The 21,547-nt window shown below is 33.1% G+C and overlaps 3 protein-coding genes across 3 annotated transcripts; 1 reads left to right on the forward strand and 2 right to left on the reverse strand.

The window, feature by feature from the left end:
- Positions 1 to 2,504: 2,504 nt before the first annotated feature.
- Positions 2,505 to 6,081, reverse strand: LOC126712195 (cytochrome P450 734A1-like). Its single transcript, XM_050411423.1, has 4 exons — positions 5,538 to 6,081; positions 4,620 to 4,864; positions 3,864 to 4,227; positions 2,505 to 3,030 (listed from the first exon to the last, which is right to left on the reverse strand). The coding sequence occupies exons 1-4, from the start codon at positions 6,024 to 6,026 to the stop codon at positions 2,611 to 2,613; spliced, it is 1,518 nt and encodes a 505-aa protein (XP_050267380.1). The 5' UTR covers positions 6,027 to 6,081; the 3' UTR covers positions 2,505 to 2,610.
- A 4,448-nt stretch (positions 6,082 to 10,529) lies between these two features.
- On the forward strand, positions 10,530 to 11,117 carry LOC126694382 (6-phosphogluconate dehydrogenase, decarboxylating 1, chloroplastic-like). The gene has a single exon (XM_050390624.1). The coding sequence runs from the start codon at positions 10,530 to 10,532 to the stop codon at positions 11,115 to 11,117; it is 588 nt and encodes a 195-aa protein (XP_050246581.1).
- A 4,723-nt stretch (positions 11,118 to 15,840) lies between these two features.
- On the reverse strand, positions 15,841 to 19,343 carry LOC126712203 (zinc finger protein GAI-ASSOCIATED FACTOR 1-like). The gene is made up of 4 exons (XM_050411436.1): positions 18,669 to 19,343; positions 18,179 to 18,575; positions 17,774 to 18,006; positions 15,841 to 17,079 (listed from the first exon to the last, which is right to left on the reverse strand). The coding sequence occupies exons 1-4, from the start codon at positions 18,805 to 18,807 to the stop codon at positions 16,286 to 16,288; spliced, it is 1,563 nt and encodes a 520-aa protein (XP_050267393.1). The 5' UTR covers positions 18,808 to 19,343; the 3' UTR covers positions 15,841 to 16,285.
- Between the last annotated feature and the right edge of the window lie 2,204 nt (positions 19,344 to 21,547).

A 21,547-nucleotide genomic window follows, 5' to 3' on the forward strand; every position in this document is an offset into this window, starting at 1 on the left:
AAATTTATTTATAAATGCATCCTCTTCTTTGTTTGAAAAAATCAGATCTATTGTTATAAGTAAAAGAATTTTATTTCAATTTATAAAAAATCATATATGCTTTTGTTGTGTAAAAAAAAAGGTTTTTGGAGAGAAAATTTAGATCTGTGTTTGTTTAATTAAAACAAAGTCTTTTGGTTTAAAAAAAAAAATCAAATCTATTTTTAAGAACCTAGAAAAAAGAAAAAGATTTTTTGAGAAGAGGGTTTCATTCATGAAATAAATTTATGCTACATATTTTGGACAAAATAAACACAATAAATACAATCATGCATGATCATTTCCTTTTTTTCAAAATCCACATATGTTAAAAAAATCAAATATGTATCTAAGGAAGATATAAATCAGCTTTTGACTTAAGAAAAATTTAGATCTACATCTAATGAAGATGCAGACTAATTTTTTTATTTAATAAAAAATTCAGATCTGCATCTAATGAAGATGCAAATCCGCTTTATTTTGAAAAAAAATTCAGATCTACATCTAAGAAATATACAGATCTATTTTTATTTTAAGAAAAATTTAGATCTACATCTATTGAAGATGCAGATCCGTTTTTATATTAAGAAAAATCCAGATCTATATCTAATGAAGATGCAAATCCATTTTATTTTGAGGAAAATTCAGATCTACATCTAATGAAGATGCAGATCCATTTTATTTTAAGAAAAATTTAGATCTACATCTAATGAAGATGCAAATCCATTTTTATTTTGAGAAAAATTCAGACCTACATCTAATGAAGATGCAAATCTATTTTTAGTTTTAAGAATAAGAATTGATTACATGCAGATCTTTGAAATTAAGAAAGAGATCATAACAATTATAAAAGATTCAAGATCATACTTTAAATAAAACAATAATTCATGATATGAATATATGAAACAATTAAACTAAAAAAATAAACATGCATCATCACAACAAGAGAAGCATAAGAAAAAGGGTTAAGAAACAACCTCTTGCATGGAGCACTCTTCTTCTTGAGAGGATATTTTAGAGTTCAAAGAAATTTATGTAATTATATTTGAAACTTAAAAACCCTAGTTTAAGAGAGAATACCAGAAATGGGGAGTGAGAAATTTGAGAGTGTAAAAGGGTGTCTCTCTTTGAGCGTAAAAGAATGTGTTGAATTTTGAGATCTAGACCTTATTTTATAGAGATTGGAATGCTTAAAAAATAAGTAATGACGAGTAGAATGCGAATCGAGACGCATCTTTTTGCGAAAAAGTCGAAAAGGGTGTGCATTATCGGCACTCCAAAAGTGCCGAATGGTACTCTTGGGTGCTGATCACACTTTCCTGTTCAGGTGCATTTTGGACTCCTTTTTTAGGTTTTCTTGAGCCGGGCTTGCACTTAGACGTGCTTTCAATCCGTATTCTAAGATTTTTATCTTTTTTTTGGATAATTCAGGTCTTTTCAGGAAAAATTATCTTATAGATAAATACCCTAAAATAAATATTGATAAACACTAATTATCAATTATCCATTTTATTGATAAAAACCAATTATCCATTTTATTCCTATGCAAGCAATCCTATTTTAAACACTAATTATCAACCAATCACAAAATTATTTAATTAATTTAATTGTTTAATCAATCAGAATTAATTTAAACGAATCATGCGTAGTCGACTCTTAATGCATACTGACTGTGCAAACTTGATCGTGTGATATCTTTCAATCTGATGGTCCGATTTGGAAACCGGACACACCATTGTGACCGTTCGAATCTAAGATCATTTTTATGATATGCAATGAATGAATTAATACAATCATGATTTTTGGGATACATGGATGGTCATTCTAGTCATTTTCCTTGATTAAATCATGGGTGCAAATTGAGTGTCTACACATATAAAAAATTATATAAACGTGTATAATATTATTATTATCCGTCATGTATTTCTTTATAATCAAAATATTTGATTAAATGATTTACCTAATTTTATTATGGATCCATTTAAACGGGCATATAATGGATTGAACTCCTCTCCAATTTGAAATAAAACTTTATCTTTAAAATAATAACTATATATATATATATATAGTTATCATGATCGATGGTGGAGTACTATGTACATCTATACAAATTTTTATATAAGAAAAACCAAAGGACTTCTGGGCTGAGGATGAGTCTTAAACCTTTCTAGGGTTTATATTTTTCAATATATACCATGGCATTGAAGTAGCTCGATGAGCCAAAGCCAATCAGGAAGTGTTTAGGATGCTACATGTACGAGCAAAGTAGTATTCATGTCCATTAATTAATTATATATAAAATGATGAGGGCATTCATATATGAACGGTTTGAAAACACCATGGAGTTGTCTAATGAGAAAATAATATTCAGATTATTGTAAGCCTTGATCAAATACAAACCCTTATCCACCATGAGATATTAGTCTAATGGTATATATATGTAGAATTCAAAACTTAGTCCCTTTAATTATTCGATGGCAATGATCAAACTTAAATCCACATATCATTTTTAATATATTAAAAACAATACATCTCCAAACAGTTGGACCATGAACATAAATTGCACAATATACAAGCTAAGCCTACATAGGCTCAATTAATTATCCTCCTAAATACAAGTTTTGCACCATGTTGAGGCTTTAAACTTAACAACAACATTGGTGCATGGACATATGCTGGTGACAATATAAAAGAATATTTCTGAATGATCATAGCTAAGGCTACCTTCATCTCAACCATGGCTAAATTTTGAGCTACACAGGTTCTAGGGCCTAATCCAAATGGAAAATATGAGGCTAAATAATTTCGAGGCTCAGAAAACCTCAATGGATTGAATTTATGTGCATCTTTTCCCCATATCTCAGTATCATGATGGACGGAGGTCATGATCATAAAGAGCTGTGTGCCAATAGGAATATCAAGCTTCCCTAGCATAACTCTTTTGGATGTTTCCCTCGCCAGCAAAACAGGCGGAGGGTAGAGACGAAGTGTTTCATTGAGTATCATGCTTACCTGTAGAAAATGAGCAAGAAACTATACAGTAAATACCTACAGTTATGAAAAGCATGGTTTGTCATGTATTTAATGAAAAATAAATATAGTTGCATAAAAATATGTATAGTAAATATTGGGGATATAATACCTTGAGGAGACTTCAATTGAAGAGTTAATAAAAACATATAACAACACTACTTGCTTTAAAAACTTAAAACTACCGCATACCCTTGGTGCGATAGTCACTCTATAAGTATAAGTGTTTATGAGATGTGGGGGGTAAGGAAAAAAAAAATTGAAACAATGAGTTGAATTATATTATTATCAAATTTGAGACTTTACTACTTAATGAAACATACCATTAACCCATTAATATTCCAAAAACAGGACGTTTAAGTTCATTCTTAGTGTCATTGTTATTGTTATTACTTTTTTTTTTTTTTTTTGAGTAAATTATTGTTATTACTTGGGTTGGCAAATAAGCCAAGGTACAATATAGTACCTAGTCATTACGGGGGTTAGTGAATATTTATACAAAGCGTGAGTGGCTGTTATACTAGAGAGAATACAAACGTGAGAAGCATTAAAATTGACATCGTATTATGTAAAAGGGAAGCCAAAATTACCAACAACTATATATGAGTCCCAATTATGTTCTATATCTTAATTATTTCAAAAACTATGTTCTATAAAACAAACATTGTGGTACATTATCAATGAAATGGAAACTTCCCCATTTATGGTTTAGAACTGGCGAGGCAAAATATGTATAAAAAAGAATCAAAACTCTTCAGACGGGCAATTAATGTTTTAATTTGAATATAGGCAACTCAGTGAGAAATTTAACTTACTATCTTAAAGTAGCTTAAATTCTCAGCAGTTGGATGCTCATTGTGTCCACAAATGCGAAAAACTTCTTCCCGTGCCTTAGTTTGCCACTCTTGATGCTGTGCAAGAAGGACGAGTGCCCAAGTCAAAAGATTAGCACTTGTTTCCTTTCCTGCAAAGTAGATGGTCTTACATTCATCTATGATTCCCTCCTCCTCCAATTTTTCTTCTTCACCGTTATGATTCTTATGAGAAGACATTAACAAACCGAGTAAATTTCTTGAATTTTCTCTCACTTTGCTATTGTTCTTGATCACCATCTGAATGGATTTTCGTGTTTCCTTATCAAGTCTCCACCTCTCTCTATTATTCTTTGTAGGCAAAAACCTGAGAAAGTACAAGGCAAAAAAAAATCATTTTTCGTATACATTTTAGGTGGCAGAGAGGGATTCAATTCAAAATGTCTATTTTGAAAACACCTAAGGCATGCAAAAATCATTCCTATATAGATAGAAAAAGTAATCAACAAGGCAATGAAACAAACCCGAGAAAGTAGTCAAATATTTGAAGAGATCTGAATAATGAATACTAATATGTTTGTCATCAGATTTTTTTTTTTACTTTTAGTTTTTTGTTTATGTATAGCTTTTAAAGCCTCACTTTGTTTAACTTTCAACAAATAAGAAATTTATAAAAAAAAATTATGTCCAAACGCACATGTCCACAATTTGAAAGTCAGAATAGCAAGGTAAGAGTATGAGAATCTTAAATATGTTCACCTGAAACCAGGAATATAGACACTTCTTATAGCTTGAGAGACAAGGTGCAATTGCTGCTCTTGCAACATAAAAATTCTCTTCCCCTCCTCAAAACTGCTTCCAAACACAGTTCTAGATATAACGTCTGCCGAAAGGCAATGAAAATCTTTCTGCACATCAACCTCGAATTCATCTCTTCCTCCTCTTTCTTTCTCCCACTCCTGGAGCATCTTCCTGGTACTACCCACGATTTCTGGAACCCAAGCCTGTGACACCATTTTGATACTTGGGGTGATTGGTCACACAGCTAATAAATTTTTATTTGAACTTGGCCAAGTGATTCTCAATATTATATGTTTACACCTTTGCTTTAAATGTAATGGACTAATGCAGAATCAATAAATCTTAACTAGTCAATTGACAAATAAAATAATATAAAATCAATTAGTCTCACATAGTTTTGTAAATTTTGTAAGTAAAGCTAGCTTCATGGACGTCCTTAGTCAAACTTGAGTATAAGAGGCCAATAAATTTTTTTAATATATACAAGGGAGTGATGTCTAAATTTTATGGTCATATTATTTCACTTCCTATCCATTAGAGATATCTTTGAAAGTACTATTACATAGTAAATTAATCTTAAACGGTCTACTTACCTTCAATATTTTTTTAACTGAAATCTCCATTTGTTTTAATAAAAAATTGTTATATCATCTGCTAACTAAATAAAATGTGGATATTAAAATTCACTATCACTTCCATTGTGTATTTAAAACAAATAGATATGCTCAATAAAAAAAATATTGAAAGTAAACCAAACTCAATCTTAGAATCTCCAAATTTATGACACATTCTTCAAGTCTATTGAGTTCTAATTTCACTATCCGAAGGGACAAGTAATAATTTCCTTGAGAAGCTTAAAAGGTAGAGATACATTACCTTAACAGTCTCCATCTTAAAAACTTGGTTTAAGATCCTTCGATTGTGTGCCCATCTCTCCCCCTTCAGTGCAAGTGATCCTTGTCCAAAGAACATCTCAACCAAAGGGTCGAACTTCATTCTTTCAAACGACACACCTGTATTCAAAAGTGCTTCCTTGATCATATCTGGATCGGCTATAGCCAACCTGGGCTTTGTTCCGAACCAACACAGAAACGACTTCCCGTACAGAGCTGACCACTCGTAGTAGAAAGGAACTACACGGTGAAGTATGTCGTGGTCCAAAGACATCGGCTTTGACTGAGCTTCGGCGTACATACGGCGAATCTCAGCCGTGTTTCCAAAGATCAAACGGTAACCAGGGCCTCGTATGCCTTGTTTGCGGAAATGGGCTTGGATTTTCCATGGAACCCATATGATTGGATGTAAGAATTTTAAGAAAAACAAGACAAGGAGGAGAATGAAAGTCACTAGTAGAAGAAACTGCATAGTTGGAGCTTATAACAAAGAAAGAGTGTATTTGATAAGAATGGTGAGGCAATAGTTCAGTAATCAGATTCAACACTAAGCAATTATTTAAGTCAGATTCAACACTAAGCAATTATTTAAGTTGTTTCAAGAGAGGAAAAGTGCACTACTTTAGCTTCTAGTGATTTAAAGTACAGAGGAAAACATTTTATATATGATATTGTTCATTGAAATCATTAAAATGTAAAGCATCTCACATGCAGACCATGCAATTATGGGTTTTTAATTTTGTGTTTCAGGTTATGACGCACTCAGTGACGGATAAAGACATACAAAGGAAAACGCTATTTTGATTATTTCAAAAACTTAAGTTATTAGAATGTATGATAAATTTAATCATTTAACTATATACTTCTAATATAAGACAAATTTTAATACAAAAACTTATAAACTAATTGATGTGTTAACCCCTATAAAAAAAAAAAAAAAAATTAATGTGTCAAAAAATATACTAAGGCAACTTAAACACTTTGACAAATAAATGTTTGAATTATTATTTTTATTTGGAGATCATGAATTTATAAGATTTTTGTTATAGGATTTTTAGCATTTTTAGTATCACTCAAAAATAAAATAAGATATAGAGATTTCTTAATTAAATTCAAGAATGCGATATAAATAGTGTTATATTTTGAAGAAGAATACAGTCAAATATTTGAATTTAGTTTAAAAACTTAAACAATTACTATATATATTTAAGCTTTGTCTCTTTTTTTTCTAAAAAGATTAAAACAGTAATCAAAGTCTGTCCGATAGTGGACTACAAACTACTCCATGAGTACATCACCTAGCGCTTTGTATGCTCACATTCCTAGACATTAATTAATCTAACAAATGGAGATTCCAGTTTTGTTTTATATTTTATGATATGTCAGTTTTGTTTTCTATGTTATGATAAGTCAGTTTTGTTTTATATTATCAGATGTCATTCTAGAACATATATACAAACTTCCAATGGTAGCTAAGGGGGATTCGTCAAGGTTGGACGCATGAACCTTGACCAATAGCCCAAGTTGATGCAGCCCATCTTTCAAACGGTCTCTTGAAGCAGGCCAGCTGGAAGTTCAGCCCAACAATGATCCATTATATGTGAGAGCATTAAGAGTCCATTTGGATATAACTTATTTTTGTTGAAAACTGAAAATTGAAAACACTGTAGCAAAATAATTTTTAAATATGTGAATAGTACTGTGAAACCCATTTTTAATGTTTTTTTCTGAATAAAATACTTGTGGGTCCTGTGAACAATGCATAGTATCTCTTGAAACGCGTGCATCAAAAAAAAAAATGCCAAAACATAGATGTTATCCAAACGGGTATTAACCTCTGTAAGTAAAAACAGCTTGCGTTTTTTTTTTTTTTTTAGAAAATAAAAAAGGTTTGCGTAGAATCTTATATTTATAGGCGGATAAGATGATTATTGCACAACTAATGGCAATATGGTTAAGTATATTCTAACAATTTCTCTCAAACACAAACTCATATGAACAAAATTTAACTACAAAGTTAGTTGTAGCCTAAGGCTACAATCTTACTCAATATCTTCTTATTGGAGATGAATTTTAAAATTTTCATTATTAGATTACATCTTCTTCTTATATCCTTCATACTTACAAAATTTCTAGAAAATTAAAGATCAATAGCTATGCCATCAATAAATTGTTTAAATTGATAGTTTTTGTAATTTAAAGTTATGCATAAAATATAAGCTTATAAATCATCTAGTATATAATATTCAATTGACATAAAATTTGATATATGTATTAAGAGTGTAAAGAACATGCAATTCAACAGTTAGATTTTCAAAATATGTAGTAATATTTATTTTTTTGAGTAAGGTTGTAGCCTAAGGCTATAACCAATTTTGTAGCTAAACTTTGTCCAATTCATATTACGTACAAATCTCAATTAATTGATCTTAAAAAGTAATAAAGTGTAACTATAAGGTACCCTATAGTAGGCAGGGGTGAACAAAAGAATAGTCAATCTCAAATTCTCAATGTGTTTGATATACATAGTTGTGGGCAGTAACGTATAATAGGCTTGTGGGCTTTAGGCTCACTTGTCTTGTCTTGTTTAGCACATATATTTGTACAACACATTTACCTACTATATAAAAGCACTTTGGGTTCGATGGTTTTTTAAGGATTTAGGTGTCCACATGCTCTGCTACTCCTCTTTATTGTGATATTCAAAGTGTCATTTATATTGCTCACAATAATGTCTTCCATAAATAAACTAAACGCATTGAAATTGATTGTCATTTTATCCGTCATCATCTTGTCCATGGTGCTCTCAAGCTACTCTTAGTCTCCTCTTAAGATCAACTTGTAGATATCTTTCACAAAGTCACATCTTAGAGGACGTTTTTGTACTCTGGTTGACAACTACTTCAAGTTGGTCTCACACCCACCTTGAGTTTGAGAGGGCTGTTAACATGTAATAGGATTGTGGGCTTTAGACCCACTTTACTTATCTTGCCTAACATACATACTTGTACAGCACACTTGCCTAGTATATAATGACATTCTTGTATATATTATTACTTGAGAAATACAATACAACTATTCAGTATCTCTAACCGTTGGCAATTTGAATTGCACTCTCCTTGTCACAATTAACAAGTACTGCAGTAGGACATGGATGATGGAACACCTATGTCTTACAAGTTGCAAGAGCCAACGTAGCCATAGAAATTTTGTCGTAGTGTCATCCAATGCTTGATACACTTCTATACTAGAGCTAGCAATTACAATTTGCTTCTTACTACACCAAGATATATATAATCCCAAGAAGAAAACAAAATCCAGTAGTTGAGTGGTGATTAGTAGGATTTCTTGCTTCATCATCATGTATACCCAGAATGTCGAATGTGGTTATAAGGAGAAATGAAGAATGTCGAATGTGGTTATGAGGAGAAATGAAGACCATGGAGCAAGGCACCTTTCATATTCCGAATAATTAAAACAACATAATGAAAGAAACGTGGTGCTACCATGACTGTGTGCAATGGTGTTTCTAGATGATTCTATCATCTAGCTAAAGCCACTCATTCACCGATCTTTGTATTTTTTTTTTTTTTTTTTGGGTACAAAGGAGAAGTTTTATTTATTTAAACAGACAATTTAGAAGAGTAAATAGTTTGTTACATAGCACTTTCTAAGAGGGCCCATTTGACAAACATCCCTGGGATACTTTTCATACACAAAACTCGGGCAAGACTCATATACAACAATTTTATCTATTTTCAAGCTTCCCCTTTTAGCTAGTCCATCAATCACTCCATTAGCATCCCGGTATATGTGAGCAGGAAGGACAATTTACTCACGAATGATAAGGGACCTACAATCACTAATTAAAACATAAAGTTGTAGCGCATAAACACCATCATGTATTACTCATTGCATAACCAGGGTAGAATCTATTTGTAAATTAATATGTTTAAACCCTAGATTCCAAGCCAGATTTAAACCAAAATGAACAACTTCTAATTTTGCTATGTTATTGGAAATTGTTCCTAGATGAATAGAAAAACATTTTTAACCAAAACCCATTAAAATCATGAAAGATCCCCCCTCCACCGGCTCTACTTGGATTACCAAAAGAACTCTCATTTGTGTTTAAAGTGATAAAAGACTCTAAGGAAGGTTACCAAAAGATGTTTTTTGTAATATAATTTTTTTATGTTTTAAATGATATGCAGAGTAGAAGAATTTAATGGCTAAATGAGTGGTTTTTTGAATTAGTTGTAGAACAGAGCTACAAGAAGGTTTAAAAACCCTCTCATTTTTCGACAACCATAATTGCCAAACACCAATCTTTGTATTTGTTTGGATGGTATTACTGTATTACCGTATTACTCAAATTGATTCACAAATGGGCTAAAGCTGGCAAGATAGAGTTTGAATGACAAGACACTGATAATGCAAAATCCCATAAAAAGGAAGATAATTTTCTTTTAGAGCTTAAGCTCTAAGAGCATTCACAGCAGTGAAGCTAAATTTTTAGCAATTTAGTTCCACCAAAAGTTACTTTATCTATTTTATCTACACACATACTGCAGCAGTGGATCTATTTTAGCTTTCAACACAATAAAATAATATATTCATCACAATAAAATAATATTTCTTTTACAATAAAATAATAATATTTCTACTATAATAAAATAATATATCACCACCACCACCACCACACAGCACAAACATCCTCCACCACCACCACCACCAGTTCACAGTAGAGAAAAAAAAAAAAAAAAAAAAAATCCCCAAATCCTCAATCCAGACCAAACAAAATCACCAACCGAAGACAAACCCAGCACAAATCGGAGACAAGCCCACGCGTCAATGCTGCCCACACTACACTCCTCGCGACTTCGTCCTCTCAATCCAACGCCCCAGATCCATCATCATCCTCGTCAAGGCCGGCTCCCCGGTCGATCAAACCATCGCCGTCCTCTCCTCTTTCATGGAGCCAGGTGACTCCATCATCGACGGCGGCAACGAATGGTACCTAAACACCGAGCGTCGTATCGAACAAGCCTCATCGCAAGGCTTGCTGTATCTCGGCATGGGCGTATTGGGCAGCGAAGAAGGTGCCCGATACGGTCCTTCGTTGATGCCCGGAGGTTCTTATCAAGCGTATTCGAATGTCCAGAATATTCTTCATAGAGTCGCGGCTCAGGTCGACGACGGTCATTGCGTGACCTACATCGGCGAAGGCGGTTCCGGCAACTTCGTCAAAATGGTACACAACAGAATTGAATACGGCGACATGCAATTGATTTCCGAAGCCTACAATGTGTTGAAGAATATCGACGAGCTGTCGAATTCGGAGCTCACCGATATTTTCACCGAGTGGAATCGCGGCGAGTTGGAGAGCTTCTTGGTGGAGATTACGGCGGATATTTTTAGGGTTAAGGATGAGTTTGGCGAGGGTGAATTAGTGGATAAGGTTTTGGATAAGACTGGGATGAAAGGGACTGGGAAATGGACTGTTCAGCAGGCGACGGAGCTTTCGATAGACGAGAGAGAGATGAGAGAAATGAGAGCTTGAGAGAACTGAGAGTCGGTGAGATAGAATAAAAGAATGAAAAAAAATAAAGTGAGTTATATTATTTTAAACGGAGTTGGAATAAAAATTAATTTTTTTTTTTTAGATGTGTGCTACAGTGCACTGTAGCAAATAAGCTAAAATTTATAGATTTGCCTCCATTGCTGCAAGCCTTTTTTGGTATATTGATGGAGCTAAAATAGCATTATAGTTTTTTAGCTCCACTGCTGCAAATGCTCTAATACCATGTTAAGAAAAAGAGAAATGAAAGAAACAATTACATATATAAAATGTACAGATATATTATAAGAGAATTATGCAAATAATAAAATTATTGCATAAATCTGGCACGAACAGTGATTAGTCTCTAGTTGAAAGTTTTGAGGAAACATTATGAAAAAAAAAAAAAAAAAAAAAAAAAAGTATTGCACAAATAACAATAGCTAACCGGCTATAGCCTTTTGGTCAACAGCACTTTTATTTGATAGAATGGTCAACACTGCAGTCACTGACTCACTGCATTGTTCACTGTTAAATATGGTTGATGCTTGATAGCATGACCAACGGACCAGGCAGCTGCTTGCACCCATGCTTATTTATGTCGTACAATTTTCTATTAATCTTATAATGTATTTTTTTATTAATTTTATAATATTATGAAAATTTATTTAAAAGTTTGCTTCAATTTTATAAAGATATTTTTAGCCAATTTTACTAATATTTACAAATTTAATATCTTTATTTTTTATTTTAATTAATTATTAAATTAATTATAACGTTATCACAGTTTGACTCCGAAACTTTTATTTTATCTTAAAAATTTTGAACATCTTCCTTTAATAGTTTTTTGAACAGTTAGAAAATCAATCTCAAAAATTTTATATTTCTCATTGTAGCTTATTTTTATTTTTCCATTTTACTTAGAAAATAAGTTGGATAATATTATAACTATATTTAACAAAGACAGAGGTTATTTTAAATTGACAAGTAAATCAGTCTCATATTTACACCAGAAGCATCATATTCAAAGTCGAACTGTCAATTCTAGTGTACTACACAACACTTGAAATATGCTGTCGTTGAAAATATCGAGGGTGTGCATAATTTAGTGAAAAAAGTAAAAAATAAGAAATAATATACTAAGAAGAGAGTATTGAAATTATATATAGTATGGTTGAAATATGAAAGCACTAACAATCATTCTCCATGGAAAATGATCGTTTTGGTTAAATGCCGGTGTCCTTCTTGGTGGTGGATAAACATAAAGATTGCAAAAATGTTAAAGACAACATAAAATGTCACAATTTATGTATTCATGCAATAAATTATAATTTATAAGTAATAGAGAAAAAAATAATAAATTTATATAAAAATATCATACAATTAATTATAGTTTGACAATTTATGTAGGAAAAATATGGTACGAGAATTAAAGTTTGGAAGGATGGTGGCCCTTTGGTCTATGAAAAATGGGGAACTGTAGTCAAAGGGAAAGAGGATTTGGACACGAGTTTGTGGACCCCGAAAGGTCAGACTGCCCTGGATGCATTAAATGGGTGAGTTGGCAGATACCCTCTAATATTATTGTGCTCTGAGTCGTGGGCCCAACTGTTTTAATGGGAGGTGGGCCAAGAGGCCCAGTTGTTGATGACAGCCTGCCACTCTGCTGGGCTCTGATTTCTTCTTTTGGAAACACGCAAGTCAAACTGCCACCGGCATTTATAATCATCTTTTGTTACTTATTTTTCGGAATTTTTTTTTTTCTTATAAAATATCTAAGGCTTCATGAATGAATTCATCATGTCAATCTCTATTCTCTAATCATATAAGAGTCCTTCTCAAGTTCTCATTCTAAAAACAAAAACAAAAGCAAAAACAATGCCGGAAAACATATATATATATATATATAGTAGTGTTATTTAGGGATGGAATGCCGGAAAACATATATATATATATATATATATATATAGTAGTGTTAGGGGGTGACTTTGCTTCTGGTTGTGTACAACTGCTCTAACTTCTAGCTCTATTGCTTATTTATTTTTGTTTTTTTTGTGTACGCTTGCTATTAGTTAAAGACAAAACTATTTTATTTAAAAAATTTTAAATTGTTTTTAAGCTATTATTAGTAATTTTTGTTGTTGGGATAATTTTTTTTGGCTTGTATATTTTGTTTTAGATTTTAGGTTTATAAATTTTTTTTATGCCTTTTAAAATGAAGAAAATACTAGAGTTACAAATGAACCCAGCAAACCAATAAGAATTTACTACCTCGACAGTTTGTAAAAATATTGTAGAAAAGTTTATGACTGTAATATTACTCTTAAAAGAATTAATAATATTGTTAACAGGGAGGCAAAGTGTAATTTTATAGAACAAAATTGTTAAAATTTATACCTATATGTATACTAATATTTTTTTACAAAAAAATTAGGGAGCCAATTGCCCCCATGGTCAAAGTCTCCCCTGTCCATGGTGGTATTTTTGTCTAAAAAAACATGTTGATAGTAATTTATAAAATATAATTTAAACGATTCACATGACTCAGTAAAAATGTAATAAAACTATCAATGCGTATAATTTAAATGATTCATGTGGGTACCTAAGGCATGCTTGGCAACGTCCTAGGCATGCTTGCAACGTCCTTGACCGTCTTCGGCATGCTTTGCAACGTCCTCAGCATGCTTGGCAACATCCTTGGCCGACCTCGGCATGCTTTGCAACGTCCTAAGCGTCCCACATCGAATAGAAATCCCCCAACTTTCTACCTTATAAGCTTTGAAGCGAAATAGTAGTGCTACTCCTTCGCTTCAAAACTTATAAGGTAGAAAGTGGGGGGATTTCTATTCGATGTGGAACGCCTAGGACGTTGCAAAGCATGCCGAGGTCGGCCAAGGATGTTGCCAAGCATGCCGAGGACGTTGCAAAGCATGCCAAGGACGGCCAAGGACGTTGCAAGCATGCCTAGGACGTTGCCAAGCATGCCTTAGGTACCCACAATAAAAGAATGCAAAGCATGCCAAGGACGGCCAAGGACAGCCAAGGACGTTGCAAGCATGCCTAGGACGTTGCCAAGCATGCCTTAGGTACCCACAATTCACATGACTTAGTAACTATGTTATAAAATCATCCACGTGTATAATTTAAACTATTCACGTGACTTAGTAAAAATGTCATATAATTAAAAATACCCAAAAATGTTATGCAATTAAAAGTACACACAAATAGTCTTTTTAAGAGCCTACTATAGTTAGAAGTATGGTTGTCAAAATCGCGATCTGAATCATAGAATCGCACAATTTTACAATCCCACCTCACCAAAACGTTTAGGATCGCACTAGGATAGTAAAAATGGTAGGATCGTATAAGATTGTAGGATCGTATGGAATCCTACCAAAAACATAAATTTTTGGTTTTTTTTTATGGGATAAATTTTTTGTTTTGATGAAACTTTAAGGGTTTTTATTTTTTCATGTTGTGATAGTATGACTTTTTATTTTATTTTTATAAATTATGTTAACCTAAGAAAATGTTTTTTAGTTTCTAGTTCACTTGTAATCAAAATGAAGGAATGTTTCATCATTTCTAAATGAAGAATTTAATGTTGGCTTTACTGCCTTTTAAGTTATAATGTTGTTAAATTTATTTAATCAATATACTAATTTGTGTTCTAATATTACTAAAACATTTTTTTTTATATAATTTTATAAGTTATGCTTGTATTTGTATATTAATTTATTGATTTTTTTAAGCAAGCTCTTTAATTGTTGCTGAGTGGTATAACTTGAATAGTTGAGTGTGAAATTGTATATTGATGTCTTTTGCTGCTCTAGTATACAAATATATAATATGTGCATAGATGATGAAATGGATGACGATGATTAGGAATTTAGGAAGGTGGTTATAAGAACCATAAAATGTGAATAATTAAATGTTTACTTCACCTTAATATTCATCTTTTTTTTAGATTTCATATTGTAGTTAGCTAGTTTCCATTTGCTAACTTATTTTGGATTTCAAACTTGGAACTTAGTACTTGGAAAATATTTTCCATATGTTTTGATAAATATTTTGATATTTGGTTGCTAATTAAGCATTTATTGAACTTTTTAAATACATTGGGTCAAAACTTAAATATATTTATTTCATTAATATTAACTTAGCAATATATAACATGAAAATTACATTATATGATGCAAATTTTAGTTATTTTTATGGATGAATTTATAATTTACATGATTATTCAACATACAAAGCCATTATCAATATGTTTTTTTGCTTTAAATATGAAAATATGTAAGATCTTACGATTCACAATCTGATCCTATGATCTACGATCCCACCTACCTTTAACGATTCTATGTAGGATCTCGATTTTGACAACTTTAGTTGGAAGAGTTTTTCTTTAAATCAAGAGCCTACTATAGTTGGAAGAGTTTTTCTCTTAAACTGATTTAAATGTAACTTAAAACTTTTTTTAGGTTACAAGTTTGTAATTTCTGAACCACTTCCCACTGAATTAAAATCGTTTCCACTTCAAATGAGATTAAATATTAGTACCAAAAAAGGTGTGAAATGGACTTCTTTAAATAAGATAGATAGGATCATGTTACTCTCCACTCACAGAAATAATAGATCTTAGAAAGGAGCATTGAAGATTTTGTAGCTACACAGACTCACACACAAGCAGTAAAGTAGTGGTATAGTACTAGAACAATAAATTCAATAGAACTGAAGCACTTACTATTACGACTTGCATTTCATTTTGTGCTAACCTTTGCCAACATTCAAGTAATAACTACACAAGTTCCTGTACAAACCTTCTCCCATACACATCTCCGAGAATTTAATTGAACTAAATTAAACTACACAAACCCAAAACAAAAACAACTTAACTCTCTACTACGATTCTAATATATAAAACCAACAATAACTCACTAAGCAAGATTGTTCAGTACTTCAAATTATATGTACTGGCCTGTCTCAAAAATACCCGGAAATAAAAATCTGATGCCCTATCCGTGTTCTATTTTATATTCCACCAATCACACCAATCACAATCTATTATCTGTATGAATTTTGATACGTAATAAATTATAATTGATGAAACATAAAATGTAATATGGGACAAAGGTATTTGTACTCGGGCAACGGAGCTGTAAAAGACACAGCTAACTCACTGGATTTTTATCCTTGGGTGCACTATCCCATGTATCATTAGGAGAACTATGGTCACCTCCTCCATATGATGCAACATCAAAGCCACCACCAGCAAAGGAATTGAGCAGAGCTGAAAGACCCCCAGCAGGGTTCCCACTATTACCGCTGCCACCACCATTACCACCACCTATGCCTAGCCCGAGAAGATCACGCGTCATGGGCTGAGACCCGAACGGCAAAGATTGACCCATCATCATATCCGAGGGGAGTCCAAGCCCAAGCCCATCTGTGCTCTCTGTCTTGATCACATGCCCATTCCACTGTGTAGCATTGCCAGTGCCATCTTGAACTGAGGAAGACGATGTTGACAAGCCAAACCCGCGAAGCAACGAGGCATTTGATGAAGCTGCACCCATCTGAGCTGCTTTCTGAAGCAATGCTGTTGCTGACATGGCTGGGAGTGGGGATACTGGGATGAAATGGCGGTGGTCTTGATTTTGTGGTGGGAAAAGAGAGGAAGTGCCATTGTTGGAGAGAAAAAGAGAGGTTGATGAGAGAGAAAGAGAGGTGGGTTCTAATGTGGAAAGTTGTGGATGAGTAGTAGTATTAGTAGCAGTGGGACTATCAGAGCTGGACAAAGCGCTCATTACATTAGAGAATGAGGTTGTAGCTGTTGATGGAGCAAAAATGCTTGCAAATACACTAGTGTTTGAACTTGATGAGCTTAATGTTGTAGCTGCTGTGGTGGTTAAGCATGCTGTTGTTGCTGCTGATACTGATAGTCCAATTGGATTTTCAGGCAATTCTGTGATCGAGAAAAAAGAGAACAATGAAAAAAGGAAAAATGATGATCACATGCCATATAGTGGAACTAGAAAAGCCAAACAGAGAGGGCTTTCTTTTTTCTTTTTTTTTATGCAACTTTTTTAATACTATAAGTCCTAACTGGAAACAAAGTTAAACCAGCTTGAAAGCTCTAATAAGTAAATAACAATTATGGCGTCCTTTCTCTCAATCCTCTCTTTCTGCTTTTCGATCATTGAGCTCCCTCACCAACCGTGCGCCACAACAACAAGACAACCAAACCCGTATATGATCACGTTTAACAGTTTGAAAGCTCTAATAAGAAATGAAAGAAGCAAACAATTATGCCTTTTTTTTTTTCTCTCTCTCATTTTCGATCTTTGAGCTCTTATTTACCCCGTGACTTTAAACTTTATAGGCCCTGCACAACTCTCTCTCTCTCCAAAAAAAAGAAATTAACTACTACCATTCACATTACCCTAGCTAATATCCAAGTTCCTCCATTGCCTAGTAGACAAGAACGACATCAATAAGAAGACAAAAAACACATGTACAATTTCAAACAAGAATCTTTCAACAAAATTAAAATATGGGTTTGATTTAAAAAATGAAAATCTCCAAAGCTTTGACCTAAGAAATTAATGATCATGAAGACGATATTGCATAGACCAAATAATATTTATTACTACCATTACCTGAACTCTGAATAGACAAATCTGGTGACACCACAGTCGTAGACGGAGTAAGAGGTGGTTGTGGCGGCGAAGCCACACCCACACTCACAGCCACACCCACATTAGCATTCACATTCACATTAGCACTAGCACTAACATTTCCTTCTGAGCCAGAAATCACTAGGGTTCGTGCTCTTGCACTCTCTTCCGCCAACGCATCACAAAAAGCTCTATGAGTTATAAAGCTATCCCTCCTTCAAAAACAAACAAAAAACAACAACAAAGTCAGTAAACTAAACTCGCGCGGTTTCCGAGAGAATAAAAAAAAAAAAAAAACAAACATACAAACAAACAAAGAAAAGGAAATAAGTTTTTTTTTTTTCTTTCTTTCTCGAGAACCAAACAAAAAATAAACTGAGGGGGAACCTAGCAAACATAGTCCCGCAGTCACATTTATACTCTCTGGTTCCACAAGTCTTCATGTGCGCTTTCCAATCGCTCTGTACTGCATACTTCTTCGAACACCGTTCACACTTCCATTTCTTCTCGCCGTGTTTTCTACAAAAGTGTTTCTTTATCCCTGTAAGATCACCAAGCGCTCTCGATGGGTTGTGGTGCACACAAGAAGGTTCTGGACAAACATAAACTCGCTTGCGAATCTCTTTGCTCGTTCTCTGACGAAGCTTCCATGGCAAGTTATGTCCTCGTCGGTGAAGTTGGAGGTTTTGGTCTCTCTGAAACCCTTTGTTACAGATCTCACATACAAATCGGTTTGTTGCCATTAGAGTCTTTGGTGATAAAGCTATAACCTCAGCATCTGGATCTGCAAAAAAAGTACAAAATAATGAAAATTTATTTCCAAAGTTTTGAAAATTCATTGGAAAAGTGTTTCCAAGTTTCGGTTTTGATATCTCACCTGGCATTCCTGGAAGGTTTCGCTTTTTCTTCAGTGGTGGAATAGGCGGGTTTTGAGTTTGACACCCAGATGATGAAATTCCATCTTCTCCAGAAGCTGTAGATACTGCCATTGGCGAGGAATTCTCTAGCTCCACCATTCTTCAAGGCCAAATAAAGCTGAAAAGCTAGCTTTTATTCTTGTTCTTCTACTCGTTATCTTTGTTGGGTCTTCAATTTCTGAGCTCAAAGAGATAATTCACGTCTTGGATTTAAGTTGAGTATAAGTTTTCAACTTTTGGGTGAGAAATAATGAAGAAACTTTTCTTGGGTTTTCAATTTTCTGAGCTCAAACTGTTTCCTTTTGATTGCGAACAACCTCTGAAGAAATTAGTGCTAAATTCAGAGACACATCACAATTTCTAGGAATATTTAATGAAGGAACTCTTTAAGACACGAAGATTCTGATTGTTCCTCAGAAAATTTGTGACAAGGAAAAATGAAAACACAAAGCGTACAAAAATTTTCAAGGTTGCAAAATTATGGGACGTGTGTGATAATCTTTCATGTTCAATTAATGGAGAGAAATGCAAAAACCGATTCACCGATTCAGCTCGGTCGGCGAGTCATGGCCTTAGTGAGTCCCATAAGGCGGCCTAGTTTAGAACTTCTGAGAGAGAGAGAGAGATTTAAATGAAGTAAGTGAAGTTAATAAAATAAAATAAAAATGGTTAAAGCGGCGCGAGTTAACCATGGTTAAGTTTTTGAACCTGTACTTTTTAACTAGAGTTTGATAAAACCCTGGAAACCCAAGTCTCTCATAAGTCATATCTTGGATTGTAGTCCAATCGACCGTACACGTGTCACAATAAGCGGGTTGATGAATATTGTCGGGAGAACACATAGCTAGGCGGTGCTTGTCGTTTTGTGAAAAGGTCTTATTTTTATTTTTATTGCTTTCGATAAACAAAGAAAATTGGTTTTTGTTTTCCTTACGTAAAAGAAAAACTAGTGTTTGATCCTAAGATAAAAAGACAAATATACCCCTACTAGGCCATCATTTCTCAGCCTACTGAAACTGGACACTTTGGGCTTTTCAACTTAGCTGAAACATTATAAATATGTTAATCGGTCTTTAAGATCTTCTTTTTGTTTGGAGTCCTTCAGTTTTGGTGAACATGTGAGATGTTTTTGAAACACTATTTATATATTCCACGAGGTGATAAGGACGAGAGTCAAAACAATGCAGACAATGTTTACGGCTTTTATTTCTCTAAATTTTTGTCCAAATGCGAGTGGTTTTCTCACAAAACCTTGTGCAACTTTCAAGCTCTTAATTTCTTCGTAACCCGTACCCCCTTGTCAAAATAATAATTATAATGTATTTTAGCTAGGACTAAGACTAGATTTATAAATTTTTGATACATGAGATTGTTCTCTCAAAAAAGAATCCATGAAATTGGTACGCATGCAGGACACCTACTACCAATCTATATACTAGGTCTAGGATACGATGGATCTGAATTTCAGATATGATTGTACCCACATCTCATCCCTCTCCTTTATTCCCTTCAAAGTTGTTTATTTTGTAAATATGATAGTTTTTCATTGTCACACTAATTGATTTTTGGGTAAATTTCATTAATTTACTCTAATTTTTTTTTGCTAATACTAAAAGGTTTAAGACATTTTAAAACTGACCAATTTGGTTCTTAAGATAGAAGAGAAAAATGACTAACAAACCTATCTGTATTTACTATTTAGGAACTAAATTGAGCTTAGAGATCAAATTGGTCAGTTTTTCTTTTTTAGAAATAATTACAATATGCTACTAACCCTGCAGTTTGAATCATTTCCTTCTTAGACCTCCAAACACTTTGTACATAAAGAGATGTCAATTCAACTACAAAGCCTTTAGCTTAGTTAGTTTTAAAATGTCTTAAAGCCGGTTGATATTAACTAAACCTCAGGTAAGTTAACGAAATTTACCTTTAATTTTTATACAGGCAAAATTTAAATTTCAATTATTTTCTTCAATTATAAATAACTTTACTAATGGAATTAATTAAAATCCACTGCATCATTCAAGTATCAACGAAATTTACCTTTAATTTTTATATAGGCAAAATTTAAATTTCAATTATTTTCTTCAATTATAAATAACTTTACTAATGGAATTAATTGAAACCCACTGCATCATTCAAGTATCAGTTGCTAATAATTAGGTGTTACAATAATTTCTACGTTCAGACAAGATTTCTAAGGATAAGCAACAAGCACTCATTTCTATTTTTGAATAAAATGAGACAAGGTTTGGTGATGGCAAACTTGTCAATACCATCGTTCTTTGCAGCTATAATTGAACTCTTCTTGGCCTATGTTGACACTATTTACACGGCGCAATAAGTACTAGGTGATGCCTTTCAAAAAAAAAAAAAAAAAAAGTACTAGGTGATGCCAAATGTCATTGAAGTCCTCATGAGTTTCTTACGTACACGTGCTTGAGGGCTTTTAATTTCGTGTCTGACAAAGCTATTGTGGTCTTGTGGATGATGGTGCTGTATTTTTTGTTTTTGTTTTTTAAGTTTTTTTTTTTTCCTCAACGCATTAGGTATATATAGAAAAGGTTTGGAGTATATAATAATCAAAAATTTTCATTTTCTAATGCATGTTGGCTTAGAAGGCTGATGCATTTTTAAGATGCCGATTTGGATGTATGATCCATATAACAAGTCTCTTACTTAAAAAGGTAAAGAAAATTTTGTCTTTTTGTATATGCTCCTATATCCGGATATGGACACAGCTACTCAAAGGCCACCTACGTTTTCAATTTTCATAGGCTTGTATGATGACAAAATTTCAGGGGTATTTTCGGCTTTTGGATTTTTTTTTTTTTTTTTT

This window comes from Quercus robur, chromosome 2 (assembly GCF_932294415.1).
Source record: "Quercus robur chromosome 2, dhQueRobu3.1, whole genome shotgun sequence".
NCBI classification, from domain to species: Eukaryota; Viridiplantae; Streptophyta; class Magnoliopsida; order Fagales; family Fagaceae; genus Quercus; species Quercus robur.